Source organism: Scaptodrosophila lebanonensis, unplaced genomic scaffold (genome assembly GCF_003285725.1).
Source record: "Scaptodrosophila lebanonensis strain 11010-0011.00,11010-0021.00 unplaced genomic scaffold, SlebRS2 tig00000001-arrow-pilon, whole genome shotgun sequence".
Taxonomy (NCBI): domain Eukaryota; kingdom Metazoa; phylum Arthropoda; class Insecta; order Diptera; family Drosophilidae; genus Scaptodrosophila; species Scaptodrosophila lebanonensis.
In genome coordinates, this window is record NW_022060529.1 from 10,528,524 (window position 1) to 10,550,445 (window position 21,922).

Below are 21,922 nucleotides of genomic sequence, written 5' to 3' on the forward strand. Positions count from 1 at the left end.
CTTTTACTAAAGCTTACATTTTTTTAGTGCAAACAGATTTGTGCTTGACTACTAGTGTTGCCTATAACGTTAAAAACCTGACAGCACAAGGTTGTCTGGCATCGCTTTTTTAATGACAGTTAAAATATTGCATATTTTATTTGAAACATCGATTTCGAAGGCTTTATCGCTACAGTTGAATATACCTTTATTAATCAGAAGGTCTCAATATTTTATATGTGGTTATTGGTAAAAAAAAATACTATTGTCATTTCAATAAATTTGACAACAATATCGATTATTATTGTATTCGATTGTAAAACCTGTCGATTATATTACCAATTGTAATAAGTACTTATCGTAAACATCGAATTCTTGAACTATCGATACATCGGCACATTTTTTCGTGCAGCGTCTCAGCGTCTTTTAAAGTTAATTCGACCACGAAAAAGTGTAAATAACTAAGAATATATAAGCTGATAAAACGAAAAGAGTTACTACGGATCGTGCGTCGAAGTTACCGCAAAATGCAAAATCAAATATGTTGTGAGTTTCGCATGAAAATCCGCACCGACAATCAAAATCCAGCCCCAGCCAGAAGCCATTTCTAGTCGGACATGAATTGCTATTGAATTGAGTGTGTGTGCTTGTGCTTTGAAGGTGCAAATTACGTGTGCTTATGCGTGCGCGAAACCTTAAAGTGTATATATTTATGATCAGCATTCAAAGACGGGTCAATATAGACATATTTCCGAATAGATCCACCAACATTTTTTGTGGCAAAAAACCAATTTTTTCGGCCTCGCCCGTCGTTGTCGTCGCTCTTGTGTGTATTCGTTTCGTCGGTAAAGCAGTACGCCGAACACAGAAGTGCAAGCGAAACAGCTATAGCGGTGACAACACGGTCGCACTGCTTGCCAGAACAAACACCGTGTTTTGGCATATTTAAGATAATTTTGCGGGTGGCAAAAAAAATGCAGTAATATGTAATTGTTAAAAAAAAGAAAACAAATCACCATTTTTAATTGTATACAAACGCCACACACTTGGGTGAATTCTGTGATGGTTTCAACCAATAGTTTCAAATAAAGAACCCACAGTACGATTTCCACAATCGCTGGCCCACTGACTGACTAATTTTCTGGCTGGGGGTGGGGTTGGGTTGAAGAGTCGAGTTGGAAACGCAGTGTTTACTTTTCAAGTCGAAATTAATTTTCTATTCTTTTTGCAGTTCCAATGCATACAGAAAAATAAATAAATACAAAAAGTATAAAGAATGCAGAAAATTAAATACAAGAGGAGCGATTAAGTGTTGCGTGTGAAAAATAAATTTATCTTTGTCATACCTAGTTATATTACAATTAAAATTAATAAAATGCATACTTGTTGAAACTAGCATTTATAAACTGGTTTTAAAGAAAACAAACATACACAGTGAGAACATAAAACACCCGAAGCATAGAAAAGCGTAACAAATTTAAGTAATTTAAAAATCTGTTTTGAAAAAAAAAAACATCAATAAATTTTTAACGCAATTAGATCTTTGTGTAACGCACCAGTAAACAAAAATTTAACCAACACGTTCCTTAAAACAATGTTTTCCAACTGCAACTTAATCAACATCAACCGACAAAAAGATATGCTTTCAACTTAAAACCGCGTTGTTATCTTTTAAAATATTTTAATTGATTAAAAACATACACGTCTAATTGAAATCGTATCGTAAAAAGTAAGCACACCGTGGAACCGCAGACGCTGTAGCTAAAGAAGCATCACCTCATATGCATAACCATATAGCAATACATGTATCCAAAACGACACCGATTCAACTTAACTGCAGGGAAACAACACGAAAACAAAATAACATTTTTATTATTTAGTGCTAGGAAATAACGGGTATTAATATTGAAACAACAATACACACACATTTAATAAAAGGGGCACATCGCATATTTCGCAAATCTCGTCATCTCGTCGTTGCCTATTACAACAAAGTAGTCGACGTCAGACCAACCAGTGGTTTAACCTGTAAGTACAAACAATTAAGCTCGAATTATGCTCTGTAGAGGTATATCATAATGACATAAACATACATATGTATGTAGAGATAAGCCGAATTAATCCTCCACTTTGAAGGTGCCCCCAACATCTCCCTATTACTAATTTACCTTCTCTTTTAATGTTTAAATCACATATGAGTATAGAATGGATACCTAGTCATAAAAATATAGATCTGAAATAATCACTTTAAAAAACTGATAAATTATAATATTGATTAAAAACTTGCGAATACGTCGTTTTCTCGATCGCTGTTTGCCGCACTCTATTAGTTACTGATTATGGTTCCCTTTAATGGTACATATATTCATCATTCATAAGTATGAAAAGACACATCATAAATATATGTATTTAATCAACAAGTAATACAGCAGCCAACCATCAACTTCATATACATTATAATACATATATAGTTGTCAGAGCACCGACTGATCACACATAGTATGATAACTTTTTATACCCGGTACCCGAGGAGTAAAATGGGTATGTTAGGCTTATGCAAAGTATGTAACTGACAGTAGAAAACATCTATCGGTGAGTCCTAGGATAATTTATTAGTGTGACAAGACGCCCCAAACTGAAGCTTCGCTTGTCATTCCATTTTAGATCTGCTATGGCAATGCATATAGCACAGTGGCGATATTATGATTATGTCTCTTGTTTGTTTATGAAGATATCGTAAGGCAAGTCAGTACTTACTAGTTTTGTATGTACCATGATTAAAGAACTGTGTCATAGGGAGAGGCAGCGGGTATAGAGTTTACAAAAAAGTTGGACTTGCACGATCTTACCTTGCTACACGTCCTATCTTAAGAATAAATATGAGAAATACTGTCGTATTTGAAATTAATTAGAATAGGAACTGCTACCTAGCATTATAGCAGTAGTTTTTATAGTTTTCAACAGATGCCATGGAACATAACGGATGTCAAGCAATGAAGTCGGCCAAGCTTTACAGTTTTGGAGGCCATTTTGTTTTTGTGTTGGTTTCTTTTTTTTTTTTGTTTCCATTTATCATTCATTAAGAACTTATCATATTCAAGCAAGTGGCTAGGCAGGCAGTAAAGTGAATGCCCGTATAAGTAAATCTAGCAATTTTGAACATATGTAGGTATTTGTTTAAGTCACTTATTTTTAATGCGCTAGTCACCAGAAATTGGAATTTATCTTAAATCGCTTATCTATACACCGTTGCGTTACCGTTGTTGACACTTAGTAGCGTAGCCCAAGAATCGGTGACAAAGCGTTGTCGGTTCGCATATATGTGTGTATATAAATATATACTATATGTATTTCAACTCCACAAAACCTATTCTAGAATGCCAGGCAACCGCCAACGGTTGAGGTATATCTGTGTGCTACGTACTACTCATGCCGCTTGGCCTGTGTGTTTATTATGATTTATACAATATATAAACAAACCGCAACAGCATAGCTTAACTAAGCGAGCGAGCAGCTTGGCTGCAAGAAACCGCACGCAGAATTTTGAGAGACTGGCATTTTATTTGAATATTTGTATATAAGCTACTAAAAACTGCCAAAATATGAGAAGGACATGTTATAGGAAAAGGTCGATTTTATGTGCTAGAACTACCCACTGCTTACATAAGTATGTACATACATATATGTAAATATGTATGTAAAGCAGAATAAATGCAACAGTTTGTTTTCAGGTTGTTCTCGATGCTGGCAACGTTTTGGGGATGCGATGTGGCTAAAAGTTATAGCATTTAACCATTTTAAGCTGACAGCGAGGAACGAAAAATCACACTCCATTGTTAAAACATTTGTTTTGCGCCAATTGCATGCGCTCTGATAATGCCAGCTGGGCCCCGAAGTGACCTGGTCTTGCCCTAGTCACTGACTACTGCTAATTAGATTTCGTTGCTTCGCTCAAATAAAAGCGTTTCTTTGTTGAGCTGTGACAACGCCAACTAATCTGGGCATGTCTGCTTCCGCTGTGTGTTGACTTGTCGTGAGAGGTGCGAATGGGGGTGGGTGTTGGGGGATAAGAAAATGCTCGACCCGTGCCAAATGACATCCAATTGTCATGATTATTGTCAGTACATATGTACTACATAGTGTGAAATGTAAAACCAAATCGGAAATGTCATTGTTTAGCTGGATCTGTATGGATATATGGCTATGTGTTTACATTAGCCTGCATATATTATAACATTTGCGTACGCATACATCTACTTGTACAACTCTCAATCTATATAGCAGTGGTCTGTTGCTATCCATCGATGTACCCATATTCTATTTCTACAGTTGGCAACTTTACCATTTGCTATGTCGGTTCTATGTATACGCGTTCAATTGGATTAGCAAACACTCGATATTAGTCGCTGTCGGCGAACCCGGCACACATACATATGTATACATATACACACACATACATAGACAAAATAGTCCAAGGCGGACTAGAGTGAACCAGAAAATGGTTCTTTAGATTGGTATAAACAGGACATTAGAAATAAGTCTGACGCCATCTAAAGATGATCTAAAACATTCATTAAAATGCATGGAGTAGAAATAAATAATGGGCTGATTGGTGGAGTTTTCAATATTATTTTAACATTCATACACTTCCCTCCCCGTAATTTGAACAATGAACTTGAAAATGATTTTGCTACACAAATTAAGTGTTAATTCTACATTATTCTATATATACATACACCTATACTGTTGCCTTGCATCTTGTATTTATTAAGAAGAAGTAAAAGTAAAATCGGAACTGACTTTATAAAGCTCAAAATTTTAATCATTTAAATCAATAAGTTCCTTTCGACGCTCTTTTAATTTTACAATGTTTTCAACAGCCTAAGGCACCACAACAAACACAAGAAACTACTTATTCTACTGAATTCATTTATAAATAGAAAAGAGAATTGTTATTCTCATACAAGTTGTACGAAAGTAAAGATACTTTTTTTCATGACATAAAGAAGTATAATCTAATTTGAATATTTTAGTAAGACAATAAAACATACTAACAAATTGAATAAAATCAAAAACGCTCTAAACAATAAATTTACGATTAATTTAAATGCCGACTTAAACAACATTCATATAATTTCCAATTAAGGATTAAGCAAACTGCATTGTTTGAAGCTAAGTATAAATTAAAAGGAAATCAAACCTCATTAGAAATAGAGGGCGGAATAATTCTTGATAAAAACCAATTTGTGGCCAGAATTTGATTCACATATGTATATTGTTTGTATGTATATGACAAAGAAAGAGTGAGATAGTGTGATAGTTTGGGGCGCACACTAGACCGGCCTGTGAAGCCATACATTTTCCAAAATCAGCTTTCTTGCATTAACCTTAACCATGAAGCGCATTCGTAGCAGTGTCGCAACGTCGGCTCTGTACAGTGTTCCCTGAATCTGTTGCCACCTTTCAACAGATGGTCATGGCTGCCCTTTGAGCTGTTCTGTTCCGCATATCGGGGGGTGGACTGTTGCCGCCGATTGCTGCAATGCGATCGACTCTTCGAAAAGCTCGTATGCCGAAGCTTGTCGCCACTAACATGCCCGTGATAAATCGCAGTTGCTGCGCTGTCGCTGCAGGCAGGTGTACATATGTATATATACATATATATGTATGTATGGAGGTACATGCGCATACTGAGGCCAGCCCATTGGCCACGGCCACGGCCAGCAAGTACTTTTGCCAACAAGTAGGGAAATAGACAGGTGGCAGAGGGTTAAAGGGGCAGGGACAGACAGGCAGACGTCTTCCAGGCAAATATGAAATGCTAATTTCTGATACTGGACATAACGTTGCGGGCTTTCGTGGAGCAAACAACTTTGGTCGGTGCCTCTCACATTTAAATCAATTATATTTTACCTATAAATGAGTGCAAAAGTTTAAACTAAAGTAAATATTTGATTTGTTCAAATGTTGTTTAAAATGATTGATATATACAAAAAAATAGCAACGCAACAATTATTTAAGTTGATTTATGCAAAAAGCGTGCTTTGTTATCCTTCATACTCTGGCATCCACTGTGTTTATTTATTTAGTGTAAAACTAGTTGGCCGGTGAAGTTGCGCGCGTCCGTTTTTGTATACCCTCTCTCTCTCTCTCTCTCTCTCCACCACAATGAACTAACATAATTTTTTTTCCAAACGTTCTTATATGGATGGATTTTAATGAAACAAATAATTATAGTGAGCAAACATGTTAAAAAAAAGACTTTTTTAAAGACCCAATTTTCTGTAGACATATATTCATAAACAAAAAGTGTTTTCTTTTACAAATTATTTTCACCAACTATTTATATGGAATAGATCTTATCGAAACTTTAGATTATAATCACAATAAGGAATACCAAATTTGCTTCCGGTGTCTTTATAAAAAGTTATTCATGTAAGACAGATATTTGCACCGTACGGTTCTACGTAATAAATTTGGTCTGAATATGGAGAAGACAGGCTTACACAACAAGGATGCGAATCCCTAGCTGTTATGGTCATATGGATATCTTTAAATTGATTCTTCTTCTGCCTGTTACATCGGATAAACTGTATTAAATAAGAAGCATGCACAAGTTGCACAAATTGCATGTCTATTAGGATAAAATAATATGTGTGTTTTCGTTTATTAAAAATACATATCTAAATGTAACATTTACGGTTTTCTTTGCAGATGTTCATGGAATTTTGAAAGTAAATGGGTTACCACAAGAAGAGCAGTAAACACATGTCGACGTCTATGTTTTATCAGTGTTAAAGTCTTAATTGAAAAGCCTTTAAATGCACCGAATTCTGGTCAACAATATAGATATTTAGATTAAAGCAGAAGGAGCGAAGTTACACGTAATTTCCAAAAGATTTTGCATTGCCGTTAACCCTGGAGCAGGAGCAGAAACTGTGGAGTAGAGTAGACATATTGAAATATATTTAAAACAAATATAAAAAAAACGCCTTTGAAGGAAAGAAAGCAATAGCCAAAGAGAGCCTGAGTGTCGTAGGAAACAGCGAGCAACGCCAAAGTACAAATGCTCACGAGCAACTACAATCGAGAATAGAAGATAAAGAAAGGAGAAAACAAAAAAGCAAAAGGATAAATCATTTACACAAATGATGCAAAGCCCAAGGGATTACAACTAAAGCAGAACAACAGAAAACGAAGTTATATAGTCATCAGCATATTTAGGTCTGCCCATTTGTGGAAAATAAACTGCATGATTCAGCACGGAGAACAGCAACCAAACAGCCAACACCCAACCACAAGCCTCTGATCTGAACTAGCCACAAAGATCAATATTGCTCCTATTAGTTAATCGAGCAAAACCAGAAGCCGACAACCATCTAACGAGACGGAGTCTAGAGTAGGAGCAGGAGGTGGAGGAGCAGCAGTGGTAGCAGCAACAACAGAACGCGTAAGCGTCCCCACATCTAGTTAGCATGGAGTGCTGTTTATCAGAAGAGGCCAAGGAACAAAAGCGCATCAATCAGGAAATCGAGAAGCAGCTGCGCCGAGACAAGCGAGATGCGCGTCGCGAACTTAAGCTTCTTTTACTGGGTAAGTATTTATAAACTCCAGCTCACCAACAACATATTCGAATATATATAACTTTAAAGCAATGCTAAACTCCATATCACTTTCCCTACTTAAATTGAAGCCTTGGCCATGATATTGTTCCATTAATGTAATACAAGTTCATTAGTAGCGGTAACAAAGCCGCCACCGTCTTCCGCAACTGACATTGACATTGACGCATGAAGGGGTTTGTCTGTCGCACTCTCTATGTCTCTGTGTCACACACACACACACACACGTGTATTCCGCATGCCACATGCATTACCATGACAACAACAGCAGCAGCAGCAGCGGCGCATCCATCGGAGCCAGAGTCAAAGCCAGTCAGTCAGCTATCCATGAAGTCGGTAGTTTGGTCGGATGCATGTAGCAATTAATAAGCCTAATTTTATTACCAGCTTGCTGACTGCATATTACGTTCGTTATCTTTCCACTTATACGAACCAAATGCAATTATCATCCTGCAGGAGTAAACAATGGCAGCCCACGCCACATTTCTGCTAATTAGCACAGTGTAGCTGCCGTTACATTCCAGGCAAGCAAGAAAGTTAGCAGAGCAACAATAATAATAAACATACAGAAATGCTAGATGTGAAACCAACTTGTGCCACATAAGGTTGCACCACCCTAAAAATAATTGAAGCCCTATGACTGCAACGTGTTGCTCGTTCGGGAGGCCCCAATGCGCCCCGAAATGGAAAGTTCTATTGTCTGAGTTATGTCTACGACATTGGTAATCTGATTTTTCATTTCCAAACATGGTGCCTCCTGTTTATTTCCAGGAAATTTTTAGATAATGCAAATCGTACCCATTAAAATGTAATGCTTTGAGTTGCCGTGTCTCATTAACAATATACAATCAAATGCCACATACACTTATGTATATGCATATATAGGATTTAATTGCAATTTTAAACAGAAACTTGCTTAATGCTGGGATGAAGTTTATTTCAAATTGTTAATTCAACGAATTTGTACAGCCTGTGTGGTAATTATCCCACATAATTATGTAGGTGTAAGAGTGAAATGTACATACATACAAGTATGTATATCCTTTATATGCAAGCCTTTTGATTACTGGTGTGTGGTAAAATTTGAATACAAAGTTGTCACTTCATTGGTCGACTTCTAGACTGTTCTTTAACAATCCACCTAATAGAAGGCCTAGTCAGCTCTTTTTCAAGATACATGCATTTTCTGTGTGCATCAACTCTGGGTTTCGGTAATTACTAATGATGATAACTTTCCCAATTAATTTCCATTGAAGGCACCTGTGAAAACTTAAACGTAACCCTTTAAAAATATATGTTACATCAGCGACTTTTAGACCTTGTCGCCTTTGATTCTGTCCCGTATTGATTAAGTTACCTAAACTACCTACATATGTGAAATATTATACTTAATATTATTTATAAATCTGTATTTGCAGGCACTGGCGAGTCCGGAAAATCAACATTTATCAAACAGATGCGCATTATCCACGGCAGCGGATACTCAGACGATGATAAGCGTGGATACATCAAATTGGTGTTTCAAAACATTTTCATGGCCATGCAATCAATGATCAAGGCCATGGATATGCTAAAAATATCGTATGGAGTGGGAGAACATAGCGTAAGTTTGATTTTAATTAACATATTGAATACATTAATTAATAATTTGGATTTTTGCAATATCAGGAGCTTGCTGATCTGGTCATGAGCATTGATTATGAAACAGTTACAACATTTGAGGATCCATATTTGAACGCCATCAAAACCTTGTGGGCCGATGCAGGAATCCAGGAATGCTACGATCGCCGAAGGGAATATCAACTAACAGATTCAGCTAAATAGTGAGTTGATCGTTGCGAAAAGTGGCTGTGAGACCGCAACATAATGGTGTATTGACACAAGACATTTATTGTATACGTACACGTACATTAAAAAAAACAAATTTCCCCACTTACGTAACTAAATTTCACTTTGTATCCTACGTAGTTATCTGATGGATCTCGACCGCGTGGCTGAAAAAAATTATCTACCCACTGAACAAGACATTTTAAGAGTTCGTGTGCCGACAACGGGGATTATTGAGTATCCCTTTGACTTAGAAGAAATCCGATTTAGGTAGTTTAAACAAAAATCAAGTTCAATGCATGCCTTTCTCTATTAACCTCATTAATACCTAAGTTCTTTTGTGTGTTGTTTCATAAGTTTTGGATAACATTTTATACAAATGATTGGTGGTGGTAACGTAAAAACCAAATAAATGGGACAAAAATATTAGTGTTAGGACCTTTTAACGGACTGATAATTAACACTCTTCTGTTGCCAAGCCAAGCTAAGCCGCTGATAATTCAGTTAACTTAAGTCTTATATTTTAACAAATCATTTTTAACATTTAACGTATGTAGCTATCTAAGCGATTTAGAGCGCATTGAGCAGGCAGACTATCTGCCTACCGAACAGGATATTTTACGTGCTCGTGTGCCAACTACTGGCATTCTTGAGTATCCATTTGACTTGGATGGCATTGTGTTTAGGTATCTATTTAAATTATACAATTGGTTCTTCTAGCTGTGCTCTGCTGCTATTGCTATGAAAAATACAGTTGGTATAAGGAGCTAAAATAGTGCTATCAGTATTTTAATTTGTATATTTAAGTGCTTGATACATTAGGAAATGTTAACGTAAATTTGCTAGGGATGACTATAAATATATATTTTTGTTGTACTTACTTGTAGTTTATGTTCTGTGTGCTTTTAATTTAAAAATGCTGTTGCTTGACTAACAAATTGCTTTCGCATTTATATATACGAGTAATTAAGCATTGTATTAATTCCCTTTTTTTAAATTACAAAATAATAAACAGAATGGTCGACGTGGGTGGTCAGCGTTCGGAAAGAAGAAAGTGGATTCATTGCTTTGAGAATGTGACATCAATTATATTTTTGGTAGCGCTTTCGGAATATGATCAAATCTTATTCGAATCTGATAACGAGGTGAGTTTATATTTGTTTATATGATATCAAAGTTAGCATCAGTTAATTGTTTTGTTTTTCAGAATCGTATGGAGGAATCAAAAGCTTTATTTAGAACTATTATTACCTACCCTTGGTTCCAAAATTCTTCAGTTATTCTTTTCCTGAACAAGAAGGATTTGTTAGAGGAGAAAATTATGTATTCGCATTTGGTAGACTATTTTCCTGAATACGATGGTAAGCATTTTATCTGAACACTAACACTAACAACATGCACAACTCTACTGATATCAATCCAATAAATTACCTGAATGAATTAAACTATAAAACTAAAACCTGACGCAGGTCCAAAATGCGATCATGCCGCGGCCAAGCAATTTGTTTTGAAAAAGTATTTGGCCTGCAATCCAGATCCCGAACGTCAATGTTATTCACATTTTACCACGGCCACAGGTTGATCCCGAAAATATTTATATATTTATTAAATAAATTCTGCTTTGCAAGTGCTAGAAATAAAAGGAAAATCAATATCATCATCATCATCCATACACTTATGCTAATTGTGTAGTTTTGCGCTAGCTTTAACATTACAAACTATTTGGCTTACATTACGACAGGTCCACAGCGAGATGCAATAGCAGCCCGTGAATTCATACTGCGCATGTTTGTAGATTTAAATCCAGATTCGGAAAAAATTATCTATTCTCATTTCACCTGTGCTACAGGTAAGTACTCCCCAGTGTGTGGATGGGTGTGTATGTGTGTGTGTGTCTGGATGAGTCGATTTTCGAGGGTTTGGGAATACCTACATATTCGCAAAAATAAAAGGTAAACTGTAGTTAACGCTTTCGCCGTATTGCCCGCCCAAAGTACGAGTATAACGCGCTAGTTGCTCAGCATAAGTTTTTTAAAAATTGTATACCACAATCATGATTTCTTTTCATTTATTTCCAACAACTGCCGCTACCGCCTCGGTTCGCGAAAACAGATACCGAAAACATCAAACTTGTGTTCTGCGCTGTCAAAGATACAATTATGCAAAATGCACTTAAGGAATTCAATTTGGGTTAAGCATTGCGGCAATTGGGGAATAATGCCACCCACCAGCGACTATTACGTATGATCTAAATGACTTTGAAAACTGTGTGCTTATTATAATAGTAATACTAATAATATATAGTTGTAATCGAATTTAATTGATTCCACAGCGAAACAAATTGAGCAAACATCGAAACCACTGGCTTTTAAAATGTATTAAAATGCACGTGTTATAATAAAAAACATTATATTTATTTATGTTGTTTCGCAACGAAAACATGAACTAGTTTTTGTATATCTTGTTTTTTCCTCTTTAATAATATTTTTATTTATTACTTTTACCGGGCAAACAAGGTTCTTTAGCAGTGTATTGTTATGAGACGAATGGGTAAATTGAAGGAACGAATGTGCTGTGTAAACAGAATTCTAAATTACAATTCTTTTCTAAATTGAAAACTTTATTTTGTCTCTTCCCGCAGATACTGAAAATATAAGGTTTGTGTTTGCAGCTGTTAAGGATACTATTCTCCAATCAAACCTTAAGGAATACAATTTGGTCTGAACTGGATTTGGATCAAACAACTATTTTTGTGATTTTTATTATATATATACAAATATATATGTATATTCATAATTCCTCTTTCGCATACAAATTAAAAGGATGTTGCCGAAGAAAAAGCAAAAAGCAGTAAAACCGAACATTTTCTTGAATTGTAACATTGTAACATCAGGACAAGAACAGAAATTGTAGCATAATAATACTGATACTGATGATACTGATATGTACATTTTGATTTGGGTGGAACAGAGCCGATAGTAGCTAATAATAATATAATAATAATACAACAACAACCATCTGAGACGATAACTAATAATAACATTTAACTTCAATACTATAGAACATTTGTAATAAAATGCAAAAGCAAGAACATTTTTTATTAAATTTAATCAGGCGTCGAAAAAAATCAACCAAATGGAAACAATTTTTTCGACTGACGTATAAAATTTTACTGCATCAACCAATGATTAGATTGAAATAAACAAGAAAACCAACAACTTTTTCATAACAATTACAACAACAACTAAATAAATGTAATACATACATATATGTTAGACACTCTCATAACAATTTGAACACATACGAGTACGAGTACATAACAAAAATGTATAAACAAACAAAAAATGCTGTAAACAAATCCGTGCAGACCAGCAGCAAAATATTGTATTTTTTATTAAGATAATACCGTAAATATTGCAAATATTGTTTACATATATACAAACATACACGCATAAACATATATAATAAATAATTTGTACCATTCAGTGTAAATTACAAATCATACTAATCCAAGAGAAATGCGAAAGGCAGAAACTAAATCACAGATGACTATGTAGGTAATCAAATAAATGAAATCCACGAGAGAACGTTGGCATTATAATATCGGTGTGCAGTCCATAAACACATTTAGGAGCTGTACAATTATGGAGGGCTGCTTTACAGCAGAACCACAACAAGAAAATCAGCAAGAACCACTACAGCTATTGATATCTAATCAGATTAAAGCAAATACAGCATCTAAAGCTATATGAAAACAAAAGGGAAAACAATTTAAAATGAAATTCTAATGTCTAGCCAAAGCAGGCAGCCATTCTCTTTTTATATATATACATATATATATATAACTTCAAACAACAGCTAAATTGCAATTAAATGCGAGTAACTCCTAAATACAATAATAATTAACAAATCGAGTTGTTATCAATTAAAAGAAAGTAGCCAAGATTTCATACATTTAAATATAATTTCGTTAAGTCTGTTTGATTTTTGATAGGTACATACAATATATTGTTTTGTTTTTCGTTTTAATTTAATTTAATGTGTATCATATATATTAAATAAATAATATACATAATATTAAACGAATTAATAACAAAGATGCGCACATTATAAGAAGAACAAAAACTATTTATGTTAAAATAAACATGAAACCAAATGTTTTTCAGAATTTTATACTTTTTTTTTTAGCTTAGAACAACATTATTGCATCACTGTATTATTTATTTTCATTGCTTGAAGCAAACAAAGCCACAAAGACAGTTGGGGACGTTTTCTTATGGATACACAAATGGTACGAATTAGTTGACAATAGTATAGTCTGACATTATCTTCTCTTCTATTATTATTTAAATTAATACTCTTTGTTTCGACAACGATCTCGTCAGCCATAATAGGGGAGGTTGTTTTTTTTTAAACATTTACAAATTAAATTCCCTTGATCGTTGCCGTCGCTAATAGTTTTGACATCCAGTCAAGGAAACAAATGTGACAGTTGTTCTAAGGCAAGTTTTCGTTCGATTAGACTTAGGAATGGAGAGTGTCTTTATTGATTTTGAGTAGACCCCATTGATTTGTCCATTCTATTTTATAGTTTTCAGCAAATGTAAGAAGTGAGGAAACCACAGCACAACACATTCTCAAGCTAACAACACTTGCCTGTTCCAACAAAAAAAATCGATATACTTCTAAGTGATTAAACCTTCTTTACGGCACCTCACTTATATCTACTATATATATACGAAACAGTTGACACGAAGCATTAAAGCCCAACTTCCATTAACAACTGTGTAACTCCACCATAACACCGTGCATGAACGCGTCTTATTGTTAGTTTTTAAGTAAAATTCAACAGTGTGTTGTATAAAGCTTTAATCCATGGACAGAGGTATAGTAAATGAGATGAGGAATGATTCAAGAATTTTTATGATTGATGGATATAAATGAATTGATTGATTAGCTTTTAAAAAGCTTAAATAAGTCAAAAAATACTATATATATAAATATGTACAATATAATATACAAGAAATATATATAAAACAAACTCACACTCATGCATATGTACTCGTATATGCAATTGCAAGAAGAATAAGATATTAAAATGCAAATTTCAAGTAGGCATGTAAGTGTGTATTTGAAAATGAACAACAATTCTTTATACTGTTGTCCCAATCCGAGCAAAGACACAAACATTTTAGGTTTTTCGTGAAACTCAAACAGCGCCAACTGATAAAAATTGTCAAAGCGAAGAGGGGGGCTGGGAGGGACTATAGGCCGCTTTACAATCAAAAAACAAAAACAAACAAAAAACAACAACTTATATACATAAATCCAATGTGGCATTGTTGGGGATACACACAGTTGCGCGCTGGACATTTTGTATATGTATATGCATTATTATATATAGTTTTCCGTCCAAAGAATTGCATCAGCGAGCAGTTAAAAGAGCCATAAGATTTTCATTTGACTGTTTTCTTTTCATTTTTCCTACATTCAACAGCAATGCACGAGAATTTTTGAGTTTATTGCAAATGCAAAAACGCACCAATTTGAAAAAACCAAAAACAAAAGAAAAGAAACAAAAATAAGCCATTTGTAAGCAAATGCTAATGACTACATTTATACATACATATATAGCAGATCGCAGGCCGTCAACTGTTGGATATAGGCGATATGCGATTTGGATCATAAAAAAGGAAAACAAAATAACAAGACCGACTAAATTCCTATACCTACATAGCGTTTATTATACGCGAATATACACAAATACTCTACATGTATGTACGCATATTTAAATGGGTTATATAGTTATTGTTACAAATACTTACATACATATGTATAGGCCGACTTACAAAAATAACAAATTTTCATTTCTTATATGCAATACGAGTACCATATTTAGTTCGATTGCAACAATATTTGGCGGTTTCATGATCAATTTACTAATTAGGTTCCCACATACTATATTTGGTAGATCAGATCACACATATAGCACACATTTCCATAACATTCAGCTCTGTACTCTCACCGTTTCACTGAAAGTAAACAAATTTGCAAATTTATTTATTTTCATTTGGAGTTTTGTGCCTTTCTAGTGCTCATCAAATTCAGCAAACCCCTAGTAAAGTTCATATGTATATTAAAAGAAACAATACATACTATATACATACATATGCATGTACTCGTATACTCTCAACAAAATAATTAAGAAGCTACATTTTCCTTTTTTGTAAAATCTATACCTATTTGTATCATATCTGGAAATCACTAGCCTCTATCTGGCATGGCGAATCTACTATTCATTAGTTAGATTTATGATCATTGTGTCCGTCCTGTTGATCCGAAGATTATGTTGAATATGCTCTAAAGCATGTAAGCGGAGATATCTATTGGTTTATTGTCAACACACGCCTTTCTTTCGTGGATATAGTCATTTAAAGCCCCTTTTTGTTGAGTAACCGAGTCCCAGTTCCAAGATGTAGACTTTCAGCATACAATAGTTATTTTCTGCAGCCAGTTTGAGATTGAAAATACACACTAGATTAGATGTTATTAAATGCATATTATTACTAATTGTTTAGAAGCATAAATGTTAATTGGCTTTAGTTGTTTGGTTTCTCAGCTTACTACCTACCCTCTATGCAATTTGTGTGTAAATATTAGTACATATTGAATTACTTATTACGATTTGAAAAAAAAAAAACAGAAATAAGAAAAAAAGAAAATATAAAAAATTGTACATGAAAAAGTCGATAGCAGATGATTGAAGTGAATATTGTTACACACATTAATGTAATATTTAATGTATGTATTTTGTATTTTTATATACAATTTATAATTTTGGTATGTTGAAACTAAAAACGACTAGTTATACATTTATATAAATACCAAAATCCGAGAAGTAAACGATTGCTAAAGGAATTTTCAAAGCACACAAATTTTGAAATATGATTTTCTGCGAACAGAGAACGGAAATAAGTATTTTGAACTGCAAGCTAAAGATAAATAATTTCAATGGACATGTGTAAGTAATTTAGTTTGAAGGGCGTATGAGCGTGTCAGAATATTGAATATTAACTACCAAGGTGGAGAAGAAATCAATTTGAATGTTTTATGTAACTTGAGCATGTCAAACATTGAAATCAAATCAAGTTAAGTCAGATCAAATAGGATGTAAGAGCGATTAAATGTGGAGAGTTCGGTGGGTCTAATTGAATAAGAAATAAAACTATATATTAAATAAAATTCATACTTAATAGACAGACAGATAGTTTGGGAAGCTGACGATTGAATATAAACAAATAAAAACTCTCTCTCCCTCTTAAAGATAAATATTTAAATATAAGTTATTGTAAAACAAGAATAACATGAATAGGTACTATTATATGATATTCAAAAACTTTAGGATACTTTATAAACTTTAATATGAAAACAATTGCAGAAAAGTTAGCTATGACTTTGGTGTGGCATAATGTTGAATGTGAACTATTTGTAACGTGTGTATTTCTATATAAACAGCAACAACAACAAAAGCAAAAAATCGGACAAAAAAAGAACATCACATTAAATGCATGCTTAACCTATGATTAAGGCAAACGCACTTATGTACACACACATGCATATATATACTATATATATATATATATACATATATATTTGGGCCAGCCGAGAATGCGTGTAACATTTTCAACTTGTTGCATTTGAATTAATTGACTTTTTTACGGAAAATTTACATTACAAATTGTGGTGTTACACCCATTAGTGCTGGCGCCCCGCATGTGTTTGCGAGTCTAGATTCTTGTCATTGAAATATATTCAAAAAACAACCAGACAGAAAGTGAAAATGTATGAAGTGGCGCAACCACAATGATAAAGGTAACTAAGAAATTTTTTAGATAATTCCAAAAAAGATGAAAAAATATCTATGTACACCTAAAAAATAAAAAAAGATAATATATTAAAAACCACATTGCTTATATTTCTCTCTTTTATCTTATGATTAATTGCGGTTTAATTGGCTTATGAAACATTTAAACAGTTTCGAATTCAAACCAAATCGAATTGTATTTTCCAATATATACATCAGTCAAATCGACATCGATAAATTTCAACGAAACCAGGCCCTATTGTCTCCCAGTCCATAAAATGAGTTCACACATACATGAAAATTACAAAAAGAATTTATTTCAAAACTTAATTATATATTTTAAAGTCCGTCGACCGTTTTCTTCGCTTACAGACTTGGGGGGCGATTTTATGATATTACAAATCGGCCGCAGGGACTTAAGCTCGTTTTTGCAGCGCCGAGTTAAATCACATGCCTATTAGTTAGAGTTTATATTCAGTTCTAGACATTGATTGAAATCCATTTACTAAGAGCTAACTAAGCCTTGTAAAATCGAGCCCTTCGGTACTTTACTAAAAATTCACTATCACAAAATCATCTTTTTTTTTTGGGCCAGGTTTACATTTTGAATACAACTTTGGCTGACTTTTTCACAATACAAACAAAACATCAACTAAACATCACATGAAGCATTTAGCACATTAGCTCCTCTACTTTAGACTTTAAATACGCATCAACTGATCAACTTAATCCTAAGAATCTGTCGTAAACTTAAAAAGCGGGTCTTTCTCTACATGACCACAAAATCGCTGAGGTTTCGTTCAGGCTGTACCATGCTTGGTGGCATTAATTGCACCAATTTATTGAATAGAAAAGCACGCCGATTTTTCATTTCATAGCTGCTATCGCGACGAGCGCGTTTAACACTCGACGACGCCGAGGTGTTCGATGCTGCCTCCGAAATTCCGGATGTTGCTGTGCTATCATTTGACTCAATAGACAGATTTTCGGCAGGACTCACGGCCACAATGTCTACAATAAATGTTATCATTAGTTTAGCATTTCGAGTCAAACCTATAGCAAACCTTTCGGAATATCTGCATCGCCAGCACCAGATGCACTTTCAGCTTTCTCTTCAGTATCAGCACACAAGGCGGGTGTGGCTAAAGGACTTTGATCCATTGCACAATCGTGATTTTTAAAAAGAAGCGAAGCCAATTTATGGAACTATGTAAAATAAGGTATTACAAATGGTATTAACATTAAGATAGTGCTCACATTGTGCAACTGCTCGGCGTCGTTGTGATCTATAACATCAGCTATTTGATGTCTTAGGTATTGCATGGCAACCAGAGGCTCACTACGTGTCATTTCTTCATAGCGCAACTTACGCACTAAATACCGACAATGGTTTAGTATCTCATCGCGTTTCGGTCTAGAAGCACAATTAAATTATATAAAACTATTACTGAGACTTTTTCAAGATATTCACTTTTCCAAACAGAGCAGCCAAAAGTCATCTAAACGCAATTGCAGCATTTGGCATATTCCTGGGTTGCCACCGAAGAGATAGTGTGTCTGAAATGTAAATACATATGTAGATGAACAAAAAAAAAAAAAAGAATGAAGTAAAGTTGATCATACCTTAGCCATCTCGTCATAAACAAGCTGGTGCGCATAGCGGGGACACGGTTCGGCAACACCAGAGTTCTTATTGGTGCCCAAAACGGTGGCTATGTTAATCGATGTACCCTCATGAGCAGTGTGACAAGAGTAATAGATGCGCGACCATTTGTGATTACGCAGGGAGTACACCCAGAATGAATTCGATGTCTTAGAGGTTTCCACTTTTTGCATTTCTCGGCGGTCCTTTAACTTGCTTAGACTCTGTCACAATTCAAGAGTATATACACGTACATACAATTTTAATATTTTATCGGCTTGGTATTGCTTACGGAAAATATATAAATTTCATCACGATCACAATCAATGGTGGCGCGCAGTGTGAAGCCCGGTAATGGTTCAAATTTTGCCTCTGCACTGGTCGCAGTGCCCTGATGCTGATGTTCTTTATTAAGAACTGAAATGGCCTGCGTGTCCACATCATAGCTCAGAAATTCATCGAGATCCTCCTTTCCGCGTTGACCGCCGTAAATATATAATTTTCGTTGTTTCTGTGAAGCATAAAAACTTATTCCGATAAATTCAACAGATCCACTTCAATTCACTCACATTATGAAACACCATGCAATGGGTTATGCGGGATTTAATCGACATGACATCAGCTTGCGCAGCACTCGGATGATGACAGTCCACAAGTATTTGTGTCCAAGTATTTGTCGCTATGTGATATGAAAATAGACCGGAATACTCTGGCTCAATGGAGCCAGTGGCATTAACACTGCGAGGCGTTAGTATTTTGCCACCAAACACGTAGATTGTACGCTTGTCGGTGTCTATGCACATCTGGTGGTCGTAAACGAGCTGTGGCCCACCCACTTGACTGGTGTCGTCACAAATTTGCATCCAATTGCGCGTGCGCGTATCGTATAAATAGAAATCACTCTTGATATAGTCGGAAGTGCGTATCGAATTATCCAAATAACGACCCAGCATAAAAATGTTTTCACTGATTGGATCAAATACCATTTTATGGCAGGATCGTGGAGTTGGACCGTTCGAAAGTTCAGATCGTTCACAAAGCAGGGCCCACTCGTCCAACTCGATTTTAAACACCCATAAATCACTGAGGTCTTGGTAGCCATCCCAGCCACCGTACAAGTATATGAGACGCTTCTTGGTATCGACCACCAGTTGATGACCACCACGATTGCCTATAACGGATGCAAAACAATGCGATTATCAGAAGAGTTCGAGGTCATTATTGGATGCTTATCAATGACTGAGTTCGCTGCACCTATCAGAGCTTTAACAAAAATATGTACCTACCAGGCTTTATTTCACTTTCGGTTTGCTTTATGTGCCAGGCATGCTTGTAGTCCTGCTTAAGCAAGTACTCGTCCATTAGCCCCTCATCAATGCACTCGGCAATAAAACATTCTGCCTTTTCAAAATCACCTTGCACTACCAGGTATTTGTGCAGTTCGCTTATAAGCGGATGCTCTAGACGGACGTTTGTCTGCTCCTGCAGCGCTTCAAACGCCTTCACATAGCCCTGTTGCCGAAAGTGCTTCAGGCAGAGCTTTATAATCTCAATTTCGCGTAGTGTATTATAGTTCTTCATCCGCGCACATGTGTACATCGGATCGTCCTGGCCATGCAATTCGATGTACCAAATACTAAAGTTGAACGATGGTCCCCACGACAGCAATGGCACAATTTTAAGATAAAGTATTGGTAGATTTTCGGAGCCATCCTCAGTCATGCAACGCAGATTGAACACTTCCGGTATATTGTCGTTCTTAAGCCCCCTGCAAATTGAGATGAAAGTCATACCGGTACTGCCTGTAGATGGCACAGATTTTCTTAGATCTTACCCTTCCAGGAGCAAGACCATGTGCTCATCGTCCAAGCCGCCAAAGACGCGAAACTTTTTGATGTTGCAAACGTGCGATTTTTCAAATTTACCAAATTTTATTTTCTTAACTATGGCGGGTCTTTTAAGCTTTAGTGTGAGGTACTGCGGTGGGCTGTTTGTGTAGGCGGACCAGCGTGATGTTTGATCATTGGGACAGTCAACAAGTACGTTTCTGAAAATTTGCAATGGAAATTAAACGGTAATGTACCGTATTGTTCGCAACAATTATGAAATTCAAATACATATGTATGTGTGTGTAAAAAAAAACTTACTCGGGCAAATAGTTTGGCGAATAACTGGAGTAACGGTAAACTTCAAAGGTAAGGCGCTCATTTTCAGATAACGTAAACGTTTTTTGGCTATCGTTTTGTTGTTTGTGTGCGGGCGCGGTCGTTGCTGCAGCAATTGAAACGGCAACCGAACTGTTAGAGCTATCCGTTGGGCTGCTGGAAGTCGGAGAGGATGACATTTTTACTTAATTATAGATACAACTGCGGGTATCTTCACTGGGTTACAATATTTATTGGAACAGTCTCAGTTTCGAGATTCAGAGTATTTCCTCCACTCTTCTTAATTTGCTTCTGCCCCGTTTACAGCACCAGCAGCTGCTGCTTGCTGTTCCCATTTCGCGGTGATTTCGGCCGTTTTATCATACTCACACTTTGGTCACACTAAAATATTTCCCCAGTAGAGTTAGGAAATCCAGTTCAAATAAACATAATTTATTTATAGTTCGTTTTATCGTTTCTTTAGTATAATGGACTTTTTTTTTTGATTTGGTAGACCCTTATTTAATATGAACATTTTTATTTAGTGATTACAAATATTAGTGTTTTAGCGATTACCAAATAAATATATGCTGCACAACAAAATTAAATTGAAATAAAAGAAATTCGTTTACATGTATTTATTAAAAAAAGCAAAGAAAAGACATTGTGACTATACGTAAAAGTATTAGCATGTATGTACATATATGGATTTGGCTTGTTTTGCTGTTGACTCCACATACTCTTATTTTAAAATATTATTCAATTTCGCAAATATTGTCTGCCAAGGCAATTTGTTCAAAGGTGGAAATAACATACTACAGGAACCACAGAAACTGTTCCCAAA

The 21,922-nt window shown here is 35.2% G+C and overlaps 2 protein-coding genes across 6 annotated transcripts; one reads left to right on the top strand and one right to left on the bottom strand.

Annotated features, from left to right (window-relative positions):
• Window positions 1-384: 384 nt before the first annotated feature.
• Window positions 385-13,029, top strand: LOC115622166 (G protein alpha q subunit). 5 transcript variants are annotated; one of them, XM_030516073.1, is made up of 11 exons: window positions 385-525; window positions 1,211-2,007; window positions 6,694-7,572; window positions 9,020-9,204; window positions 9,270-9,424; window positions 9,570-9,698; window positions 9,986-10,114; window positions 10,444-10,573; window positions 10,636-10,789; window positions 11,170-11,277; window positions 11,541-11,844. In XM_030516073.1, exons 3-11 carry the CDS (start codon window positions 7,455-7,457, stop codon window positions 11,621-11,623), a joined length of 1,191 nt encoding a protein of 396 aa, XP_030371933.1. In that variant the 5' UTR covers window positions 385-525; window positions 1,211-2,007; window positions 6,694-7,454; the 3' UTR covers window positions 11,624-11,844. The 5 variants fall into 5 exon arrangements, with proteins under 5 accessions (XP_030371933.1, XP_030371925.1, XP_030371915.1 ...); XM_030516065.1 differs by lacking the exons at window positions 9,986-10,114; window positions 11,541-11,844 and adding an exon at window positions 12,070-13,029 and having other exon boundaries at window positions 387-525; XM_030516055.1 differs by lacking the exons at window positions 9,570-9,698; window positions 11,541-11,844 and adding an exon at window positions 12,070-13,029 and having other exon boundaries at window positions 389-525.
• Window positions 13,030-17,587: 4,558 nt separating this feature from the next.
• On the bottom strand, window positions 17,588-21,391 carry LOC115623383 (muskelin). The gene is made up of 10 exons (XM_030517685.1): window positions 21,082-21,391; window positions 20,769-20,981; window positions 20,221-20,702; window positions 19,504-20,105; window positions 19,227-19,445; window positions 18,916-19,158; window positions 18,764-18,849; window positions 18,550-18,706; window positions 18,357-18,498; window positions 17,588-18,303 (listed from the first exon to the last, which is right to left on the bottom strand). Exons 1-10 carry the CDS (start codon window positions 21,276-21,278, stop codon window positions 18,062-18,064), a joined length of 2,583 nt encoding a protein of 860 aa, XP_030373545.1. The 5' UTR covers window positions 21,279-21,391; the 3' UTR covers window positions 17,588-18,061.
• Between the last annotated feature and the right edge of the window lie 531 nt (window positions 21,392-21,922).

Bases quoted from the DNA above. Each gene is read 5' to 3' on its own strand.
- LOC115622166 (XM_030516073.1), top strand. From the start codon at position 7,455: ATGGAGTGCTGTTTATCAGAAGAGGCCAAGGAACAAAAGCGCATCAAT. The intron at 9,205-9,269 runs GTAAGTTTGATT...TTGCAATATCAG, and splicing joins ATGGAGTGGGAGAACATAGC to GAGCTTGCTGATCTGGTCAT. The intron at 9,425-9,569 runs GTGAGTTGATCG...TATCCTACGTAG, and splicing joins CTAACAGATTCAGCTAAATA to TTATCTGATGGATCTCGACC.
- LOC115623383 (XM_030517685.1), bottom strand. From the start codon at position 21,278: ATGTCATCCTCTCCGACTTCCAGCAGCCCAACGGATAGCTCTAACAGT. The intron at 19,446-19,503 runs GTGAGTGAATTG...TATGCTTCACAG, and splicing joins ATTGCATGGTGTTTCATAAT to AAACAACGAAAATTATATAT. The intron at 18,499-18,549 runs GTGAGCACTATC...TATTTTACATAG, and splicing joins ACGCCGAGCAGTTGCACAAT to TTCCATAAATTGGCTTCGCT.